General features: G+C 53.2%; 1 protein-coding gene and 1 long non-coding RNA gene across 2 annotated transcripts; one reads left to right on the top strand and one right to left on the bottom strand.

The window, feature by feature from the left end:
• The first annotated feature begins 1,421 nt into the window (after window positions 1–1,421).
• On the top strand, window positions 1,422–8,589 carry LOC117313785 (uncharacterized). The gene is made up of 3 exons (XR_004528350.2): window positions 1,422–3,496; window positions 5,635–5,983; window positions 7,672–8,589. It is a non-coding gene; the product is annotated as an uncharacterized lncRNA (long non-coding RNA).
• On the bottom strand, window positions 1,428–5,327 carry PPP1R3G (protein phosphatase 1 regulatory subunit 3G). The gene has a single exon (XM_019945236.3). The coding sequence runs from the start codon at window positions 4,750–4,752 to the stop codon at window positions 3,685–3,687; it is 1,068 nt and encodes a 355-aa protein (XP_019800795.1). The 5' UTR covers window positions 4,753–5,327; the 3' UTR covers window positions 1,428–3,684.
• Window positions 8,590–10,121: the final 1,532 nt, after the last annotated feature.

Genomic DNA, 10,121 nt, shown 5'->3' with positions numbered 1-10,121 from the left:
GCGGCCAGGTGGAAAATGCACTGCGCACCTGTCAGAAGGTTCCCGTCCCTACAGCCCAGGCTCTGGATGACAAATGCCCACTCCCTGGTGCCTCAGGAGAGCTGCCTGAGCTGTGGCCCTGCTGCCTGGACAGAGACACTTGGTGGCCCCAGAGCTCGACCAGCTCCCAGGCTCCACTGCCCACACCCTGGAGCGGGGTCCCGTCCTCCCCAGTTAGGTCTTGGAAGTGACTGGTCACCTTGCTTCATAAACCTGGGGCTTATCAGGGGACATTTGTTCCGTACAGAAGGCCACATTTCCAGCCACTGCTTCTGACACGTGTTTGGTTTTTTTTGTTTGTTTTTTTGTTTTTCCACACTACGCAGCTTGCAGGATCTTAGTTCCCACACCAGGGATTGAACCCGCGCCCTCAGCAGTGAAAGCGCAGAGTCCTAACCACTGGACCGCAGGGAATTCTCTTCTGACACTGTTTAGATTGGGACACTTACTTCATTCAACATCCCCTGACCCAGTGATCCATGGACCCCCTTGCTTATAGAGAAGAAACTGGAGTCTGTCTGGTGGAGGTCAGGACCATTAGCTGAGCTAAGCAGAACTTAGTTTTTGATCACTAGAGCCGGGTGAGATGTTGAAGCTATTACATTTTCAAGTAGGATGACTCTCACTTATCAAGTTGATAAATATTACCACAAAAAAGCCAAGCTGCATTGTGGGAATTTTGCTCTGGAGATAAGTGTGTGTGTGTTCATTCCATTCAGGAAATACAGTCGTAAATACTTCCTCAGTATTGCCTCTTCCTTTGAAACTTTTCAAAAACAAACAAAAAGACCTATTTTAACGTCCCTACATTTCTTCACAAAGTGAAGCCTACGATAAAACGTTGGCGCTTCATAAAATAAAACTGACACTTAGGAGACTGCCGGTTCCAGGACTTTGAAAGGCTATAACCACATGCAGAAAGACTGGGCTGTTGAAAATATTTTACAAATTTCTGAACCTTAGAAGAGCTTTTCTCCAAGATTTATGGGAGAGCAAAACTAGATTTCCTTTCCTAACAGCCACGTTTGAAGTTCTTACATTATTAAATAAGTACTCTTAAAATTGTTTGAATTCCAAAATATACTTTTGAAAATCAGTAATGGTTTTTATAAGAATAAAATTTTTGCTGTAAATACCTCTTAAAAATCCATTTCTTATTTATTTTATTCTAGATTTAATGGGTTACCATTTTAAAAGATACCAGACAAGAGGCTCTCTATTTTGATCATTATACTGTGTTCCTAATTTAATTTTAAATAATCTAAAACAATTCAAAAGAGTGCATTACTACCATATAAACTAGCATTTCAAACTGTGTTATAGGCCATATACACTATCAGTACGTTTCAACTAAAATGTATTCCTAAGTACATAAGAAAAATACAAAATGTATTTAGGTGTTTTTATTATGCAACAATGTGCTTTTAAAAAGGAAGTGATATACCAGACCCCATACCAGACATAGAATGAAAAGGCTTGATTGTGTTTGTATTTAGTAGCAGAAAAATTATGTAATTCTAATAAATGCTTATTGATTTTTATAAGCACATGTGAATTAGGTAGTGTTTCATCCACGTGACCATTGTTTAGTCCGCTTTACTCCAAGAGTAAATTGTAATTCATTAACTTGATGGCTTTCCACTAAGAAATTAGTACTTAAATTTTTTTCCCATGATCAGTTACCCCTGGCAAACACTGCTGTAGTCAAAAAGGATGTCTACAAACCGGAGTTCAATCTAAATATTCCTATAGCTTGAGACACATCCCATTTTGAAGCATCGACATACCTGGCAGTTTTCTGTAGCCTGATGTGAATTCGGATGGTGCTATATTTTAGCTACCTTGACTTTCTGTTATTTCTTAGAAGTAAGAAGCAGGTAGATGCCCCTCCCCAGTACAGTAATAACTGTACATTTGGTGTCTTAGTGTTTACTGTAACCAACCAAGATTCCTGAGAGTAATGTAACCAGTTTTACCTTTACTCAGAGGAGGTTTACTTCAAGTGACAAGTTTTACTAAAAGTTTAACTGATTTATTAAGTATGACTCTCAACATATAGTTTTAAAAAAATACTACTTCTCTAGAGCAGGGGTTGGCAGACTTTCTATGAAGAGCCAGATAGTAAATATTTTAGACTTTGCCATATGGTCTCTGTTGCATCTGCTCAACTCTACTCTTGTAGCAGGAAAGCAATCATGGATAGTATGTGAACGAATGTGCATGGCTGTGTTCCTATAAAACTTTATTTATGGACACTGAAATTTGAATTTCATACAATTCTCATGTGTCACAAAAATAGTATTCTTCTTTTGAATTTTTCCAAATCTTTAAAAAATGTAAAAAACATTCTTAGCTCTCAGGCCCTACAAGCACAGGATTAAGGCTGAATGTGGCCCATGGGCTGATTGTACTAGCCACGTGCTCGAACGTATGAGAACAAAAGACAGACAAGTTACCAAGGCAGGACCAAGGTATGAAGAAATCCAGTCCTCAGGAGGCTCACCAGCCCTGATCTTGGCATCCACAGCCATCAGTAGTGAATGAAGAAGGCCAGCCAGGCTGGTGCCCACCGGACTCGGAGCAGGATTTTCTTGCTGGGCATGCTTCATCATTCAAGCCACTGCTCCCTGCTGTGGCTCCAGGAGGGACAGAAAGCCACCCTTCCATCCCTCATCTCCCCGGTTTGGAGTCCAGCCACCGAGAGTCCGGCGTCTCTGACTGCTAATGGCCCAGGAGTCGAGCAGCTACGATGTGCTTTGCCTACACATCGCGGCTGGAGGCCAAAGACCGGCTCTGAGGGCTCACCGCCAAGGCCTGCCCATTACGCCGGCATTTCAACTCACCAAGCATCTTATTTTGCCCGGGGAAAAACGACTTCTACAAAACACTTTTAAGAACACTCTAGCCCATTATGGGAAATCTGGGCCTTTCCACATCAGACAGGAGGGATGAAAGAAGGGAAATTTGAAAATATTGTTGTTACACCACTTTAAAGTGTAGCATCATCCGCTGAAGAAGACGGCCCGACCGCCAAGGTCTCCCAAACTTCCGGGAGCTGAAATATCAAGTAACAGCCGTGCACGTGACCTTTACTTTTCAAAAGGACATTTGTACGCAAGCGCACGAGTCTCAGCAAACATTTCCCAGATCCCAGGTAAGAGAAAAGGACTGCCCGGCCAAGGCCCCACCTGGTTTTCTCGAGAAACAGGCCGCGGGCTCCCGCGGGCCCGCAGCTCACGCCGTCCCTCGGCGCGAGGCGGCGGGATGCTTCGACCGCTCCCTGAGACCCGAGGGGACGTCCACAGTTAAAGACAAATCCCAAGGGTTTGCAGCCTCGCTCAGGAGTCAGGAGTCTTTTTCGTGGAGAAAGCCACTGCTCGGAATCTTGAGGATTTCTTCCCATTCGACGCGCGGCGAGAACTCCAGAGGCCAAAGCGACGGGAAAGAGGCCGGGAAGGTAGGGCGCTTCGCCGGGTAGGGCTCCGTGCTTGCTGGCGGGTTCTGTCTGGGGCGCGAGCTTGCGGGGAGCAGCTTCTTCTCTCCAGGAGGATGACGCTCCGCAAAGCGTCGCGGCTGCCTGGGCTCCGCGCGCCGTCGGCCCCTTCCCGCGTCCCTGCGAGCGCTGCGGTGCCGAGGACTGCGGGCTCAGCGCGCGTCGGCAGGGCGCACGTAGCGCAGCGTGTAGTTGGCCCCCGAGTTGTTGTCCCAGTACTCGCCCTGGGCGCAGCGGTAGCAGACGGCGAAGTGGACGGCGACGTCCGGAGCGTCCACGTCCTCCCCCTCCTTGAGCTGCAGGCCCGGGGGCAGGCACAGCGCGAAGTGGAAGCGCTCGGCGCTCGGCTCCTCCTCGGCCTGCCCCGGGCCCCACGACGGCGCCTCTGGCGGCGGAGGCTTCCCTGGCTCGGGCCGCAGCTCAGCCGGCACGTCCAGGAAGGAGCGCCACTCGGTGAAGGTGTAGCGCACGGCCACGACGCGCGGCCCCGGGCAGCCCAGCACCCGACCGGAGCCGGTCACCTCCGCGCCCCAGGGTGCCGAGCACTGCACGCGCTCCAGGCACACGCGCTGTCGCCGCAGGCGCTCGTCTGCGGCGCTCGGCCCGGGGAGCTCGAAGAGAGGCTGCAGTCGGGGAGGCTGTTCGCGGAGGGGCGCGGCCGCCGCCGCCGCGGCCAGCACGCCCGGGAGCTGCTCCAGGTCTTCGGCGCGCGCCGGGAGGCTGCGCAGGCGAGAGAGCACGGCGGGCGGCACCTGCGGCTCCTCGGCCACGCTGAAGTGCTTCACGCTGGCCAGGCTCAGCCCCAGCGCGTCCGCGAACTGCACCCGCTTCTGGCACTTGGCGCAGCAGCCCGGGCTGTGCGGCGCGTCCTCGGCCCTCTCGCCGCCCTCCGCGCCTGGCCCCGGGGCAGGCGGCCGCTGCCGCTGCAGGAACTTGGCCGCCTGCAGGATCGGGTCGGCGGGCAGAGAGAAGGAGCGCGCGCCGCAGCGGCGGCGGCGACGGCTTTCCAGCAGCTCCTCCTGCTCCCAGGGGGCAGTCTCTTCCTGCGGGGACGGGCCCTCGGCGTCGGAGCTCGGGGTCGCCGACGTGCCGCCGCCGTCCCCGCCACCCTCGGTGCAGAGGACTCCCGGGGCGGGCGGCTCCTCGGCAGGCGGGGGGTCTTCAAAAGGCGCAGGTCCCGGCGCCTCCAAACTTAGCAGCTGCGGCCCCGGGGGTTCCATGACGCCGTCTGACCCCGGGACTTGTTCTCTGGAGACTTGATGCCTGGGGTGGTGGAAAGAGCGCGCAGCGCCCGCCCAGCCCGAGCGGAGAAGACAGTCCCAGTCGGCAGGCTCCGGGTTTCAGCCGGGGTGCTCAGGCCGGAGCGGGAGAAGGATGCGGGCCGGGCCGGGGCCGGACGCGGCCGCTCGGTGATGCGCCTGCCCGCGGCGCGGGAGGGCCCGGCGCCCGGAGGCGCGGCCGCTGGGCCCGGGCGGGCGGGGTCCGAGGGCTCCGCGGAGAGGGGGGGACGGCGCGGAAGTCGGGGCTCCCTTTCACCCCCTCCCGCCCAGCGGGCCCGCGCCCGCCCTGCCTCCGGAGCTCCGGGGTGAACTCGCGCTCAGCTTCCGTCGTCCTCCAGTCCGCAAAGTTGGCCCCGCGGGTCCCGACGGGCCTGCCCTCTGGAGGGTCGCAGAGGGTCTCCTCCCGGCGGTCGCATCGGCCCAGGAGGTCCCCGGGGCAGACGCACAACTGCGGAAAATCGCCTGCGGGGACAGTCTCTTCCTTCCTCCCCAAGTCTGGGCTCTCGGAAGCGGGCCCGGCCCGGCCCGGCGCGGGGGGCACTCCGACCAGTTGTGGGGCGGAGGCGGTGCGGGGACGCGCGGGGCTGGGGCCGGGGGGGAGGGGGGCCGCCGCCAGCCGAGAGCGACCGGAGGCCATTCGCGCGGGGCCCGGGGGCACGTCCCCGCTCCTCCCCTCGTCCCGCCCGCCGCGCTCCGAGCTCGTGCCCGAGCAGAGGGGCCCGCCGCTCGCCGCCGGCCTTCCAGGGACGCGAACCCGGGGGCGGGGGAGGAGACTGCCCGAAGTGTTTTCTCACTGTTGGTTTTGCTTTGCTTCGTTTCTAGGGCTGACTCCACCTGCCGCTAAGTAGGGGCTTCTCAAGCTCTGGCGCGCGTCAGCGTCATCTGGCGGGGGTGTGCGAGCTCACGGCTGGGCCCTACCCTAGGGCTTCGGAGTCAGTAGGCCCGGGATGGGCCCCAAAGTATATCTACCAAGAACGTCCCCTTGCTGGGATCTTTCGGGCCCGCCCGTGCCCGGCGTGGAATGCCGTGACGGCATCTCAACTTGGGGACTTACAAGAGGCCCCAGATACACCTGGCTTGTCTGCCTGTTGGAACAACATCAAGATTTGGGGAAGAAGATGGCAACTCCCTGGCGGTCCAGTGGTTAGGACTCCGCGCTCTCCCTGCGGAGGTAAGCCGGGAGGTGTGGGGGGAAAAAAAAAGATTTGGGAAAGAAGATCACTGTTTTTACATTAACGTAAACATTGACGTATTATGGAGTGAAGTACAAAATTTGCCAACTATCTTAAGGATGAAATAGGACTTCACAGAGACTGTGAGGTTGTGGTGAGCTTCTTGGGCTCCGACCTCATTGCGGCTGGAGCTGCTCCAGGGCGGGGACAGGAGGGAGCCGAACTTACTTAAGGAGGCCCCCGCTCTCAGGGCCCTCGGGCCGTGGTCGCAGCCCTGTCCCACTCTTGTTTGGTGGGAACGTCGGAGGTCCCACCCTCGGGGCCCTCTCCATATATCTATCGGAGGAGACCAAGGTTAACCAGAAAGCCACACGGGTACAGAGAGAGTCAGCCCCTGCAGCAGATGCTAAGAAGGTGGGATCCGACCTGGTCAGGGAGGCCAGGGAGCCTCTGTGAGGGAGGAGACTGGGGGCAGCAGCAAGGCTGCAGGGGTCACCTTTCAGCCCTACAGAGGCCCTGGGGGAAGGGGAGGGGAATGCGCAAGCGTGGCCGCAGGCGGCACCTCCTTCCAAGATCCTTAAGGCAGCCTCTGACTATTGTAGCCGGCCTGGGGCTGGTACCCACCTTGCTCGCAGGTGTCCCACCCCTCCCCCACGCGGCCGGCCCCCTCCTCCAGAAGAGCTCCTGTCTCATCCGACCCTAGGAGGCGTTCAGGAATGAGCAAGTGACCCAGCCAGTAAGACCGGGGGAGGGCGGGACGTCCAAGGGGAAGCTTCCATCCTTTTGCCAAGAGGCGGTGCGACGGTGCTATAGCGCCCACGACAGTCGAGGCCACCTTGCCAACCGTCAGAGTGTTGCGATTCCTGAGCGTGGGAAACACAGGGTCCTTGAGGCGCTCGGGTTTCTCAGTGTGAACGCTACTGGCACTGTGAGCAGGACAGTTCTTTGTTGTGACCGTCCGCTGCAAACAGTCTGAGCCCAAACATCCATGAGCCCTACCCTCAGAACGCCACCAGCAGCCCCAGGAATCGCGACAACGGAGAAATCCGTACCCCTGTTTGCAAACACGCCAGCTTGGGGGGTGGCACGGCCCCTCCGTCACTGAGAACCAAGGAGCTTGGTCTTTGGACCTCCCACCATGTGAGGTTTTAAAAATAAATAAATAAATACAACCTTCTGGTTCCGTCAGCGTGACTGGGCTTTCTGCTGCTTGCAGACCAGTGTCCAAACAGGAAGGCATTATTATCAGAATCTTGAAAGAAAGAGTAAATGGAGCCTCACAGAGGTCAAGGGATGTGCTCTCAACTCATAGGGGATAGAGAGGGATCTAGCTCCAGGTGTCACGCCAGAGCTTGGCCGTTTCCTCCCTGTCTGCTTGCCCTCCAGCCACGTGGAAGTTTCTTTGAACTTTCCTGTTCTGAGTTTTCTCCTTCCCACCAACTTCCCCCAAAAGAACAAAACTGGTTGATTTGTTTGGTTGGGGGGAAAAAGAATGAACGAGCAAAAAAACAAAGGATATTTATGTGGACAAAAACTGATATATACAGAACACATCTCTGTGTATGCCTGGCGTATCTCTGGAAAGATCTTGTCGACAGAGGAATGGCTCTGGGGAGCCGTACCAAGGGACTGGGGGCGAGAGGTGGGAGGGAAACTCGCTTTTCATGGAATTCTTTGTCTCGTGCAGATGTCTTGTGCGCAGCCCTGATGGAGGAATCGTAGCCTGCTGTGACACCACTGTGCACATCTGCTACGTATGCTCCAGACCCCTCACCTGAGATCATGTGACTCCATCTGCTTTCACATCCTCCTGTCTAGTCCCCTTCAGATGACATTTTCTGCACAGCTCCCTTAGGAACCCCCTGGGCTGATGTGAGCCGAGGCAGCAGGGCCCCAGGCCTGCCTGAGACAGGGCAATCCTACCTGGTTTACACACTGGGCTTCGCCAAGCTTTGGTTTGGGCAAAGCATTCCACAGCAGAACCACAATGTCACCATCACCATCCTCACCATCATATTAAACCAGCACTCTAGAGGACGCTCTTCCCTTGAAAGCACCGGTGCTCTCCTCGTTGCCTGGAGTGTCCTGCCCCCCACCTCCACTTACTGAACTTGCCTAGTCTTTAAGGCAATTTCCAAATGTTTGCCTCCTTTGGGACGTTTTTCGGGAGCAGCCCAGTTAGTAATGATGACTTCCGCTCAGAGGCAGATTTATGATGAAACTACAGAAGCTTGAGTATTCTCGGGCCCCTTCTGATGTGTTCACGTAGTCATGCAATGAAATAAAATACATATTTTATGGCAAGATAAGAAAAGTTTAAACATGCATTTTTTTTCTCTGCTCATGTGGGCCTCCTCACTACCCCTTAGAGTGTATTTCGCCCCTGCGGTAACCAGACCTCCTTAGGAGATACCATGCCTCTTAATCTTACAAATCCACTACTTGCTTTGTATATGCAGATCAAGATTGTATAAACTGTAAATACTACATCATTTGACGTATAACCGTTTGTCTCAAAAACTTATAGGACTGTGCTTTGACAGTCCTCAGAGCTTTCTGAAAGACTGTCTCCCCAATTAAAATCGTCAGCTTGGCTTGAATAAAATTTTCCATTTCTTTATTAGATCAACTGACCGTTTTTTTCCTCAACATAGTTTTTTTCATCGACAATACCATCTTAACAAACAACCATATATATGTAGAGAAGAGACAAGGAAAGGGGGTTTATAGTTTTAGGAGTGGCAAACCCAGGAAGATAAATATATGAGAGAAACTCATGGAGGATAAGGGTTGTCTAGTAAGGTTTGTTGTGTAGATTCGTCTGGTGCTGTCTCTGGGCTGATAAGAGCCTGGAATCAATGAGTCTATGAGTTCTCTTCCTCCTGGTATGAGAGAGGGAGACAGCTTCGCAAATGGAAATTGCGTCCAGCTCTTAGCCAGATTCGGGGAGGGCAGAGAGGGGTGTTTTTCTTGATTTTCTCAACGTTATGTCTTGATTTTCTTCAGCTCAAAATAATCCTTATGCCAAAGCGGAGGCCTGTTCTGATGCCCTCCAGTGTTCGGTGTGATGCCTTGTCCTTTAGCATGGGCAGGGCCTAGAGATGCCTTCCTACTCAACAGTGATGGGGTGTCGCTTCTGTGATTAGGTCTCTTGCTGGCACTGAAGAAGCCAGCTGCCGTGTTGTGAGATGCTCTGGGAAGGCTCGTGGGGAAAGGAACATTTTCTGATGGTTATCATGTGAAATAGAATTGATCAGAGCCCTGGGGACTTCCCTGGCGGTCCAGTGGTTGAGACTTCGACTTCCAATGCAGGGGGTTCAATCCCTGGTCGGGGAGCTAAGATTCCAGACGCCTCGCAGCCATAAAACTAAAACATAGAACAGAAGCAATAGGGGCTTCCCTGGTGGCGCACTGGTTGGGAGTCCGCCTGCCGATGCAGGGGACGCGGGTTCGTGCCCCGGTCCGGGAAGATCCCACATGCCGCGGAGCGGCTGGGCCCGTGAGCCATGGCCGCTGAGCCTGCGCGTCTGGAGCCTGTGCTCCGCAACGGGAGAGGTCACAGCAGTGAGAGGCCCACATACCGCAAAAAAAAAAAAAAAAAAAAAAAGCAAAACAGAAGTAATATTGTAACAAATTCAATAAAAACTTTAAAAATGGTCCACATCAAAAAAAAAATCTAAAAAAAATTAAAAAGTTGATCAGAGTCCTGTGTTCGGGGGCACAAACCTATAATACAACTTTTACGGCTGATATACGAAGGAAACTTGAAAGGGATTTTCCAAAATATTCCTACAAAAATATAGGGGGAAAACATGATAGAAGCACTTTAGGCAGTTAAAAAATTATGTTTTCTGGATTTTGTGATGTTTGTGGTATAGGTTAGGTTTTTAATAATTTATACTTCGTTGTTACTTATTTCCTCGTTCTAAATATTCATACTTGCCTAATTTTTACTTGTGATTTTGTAATCTTTTTCTTAAAGAAGCCTCCCTTCTCCCCTGTCCACAATTATATGTTCCAGCCTCCATATAACCGGGATCTGCCCTTTTTTTTTTTTTTCCTAGTTCTGTTTTTATTTAAAATTTCAGGGACTTCCCTGGCGGTCCAGTGGTTAGAACTCCACACTCTCACTGCCGA

This window comes from Tursiops truncatus, chromosome 10 (assembly GCF_011762595.2).
Source record: "Tursiops truncatus isolate mTurTru1 chromosome 10, mTurTru1.mat.Y, whole genome shotgun sequence".
Classification (NCBI taxonomy): domain Eukaryota; kingdom Metazoa; phylum Chordata; class Mammalia; order Artiodactyla; family Delphinidae; genus Tursiops; species Tursiops truncatus.
This window is presented reverse-complemented; position numbering and strand designations above follow the sequence as displayed.

What these genes read in the sequence shown, in the direction of transcription:
- PPP1R3G (XM_019945236.3), bottom strand. Translation starts at nt 4,752, where the DNA reads ATGGAACCCCCGGGGCCGCAGCTGCTAAGTTTGGAGGCGCCGGGACCT.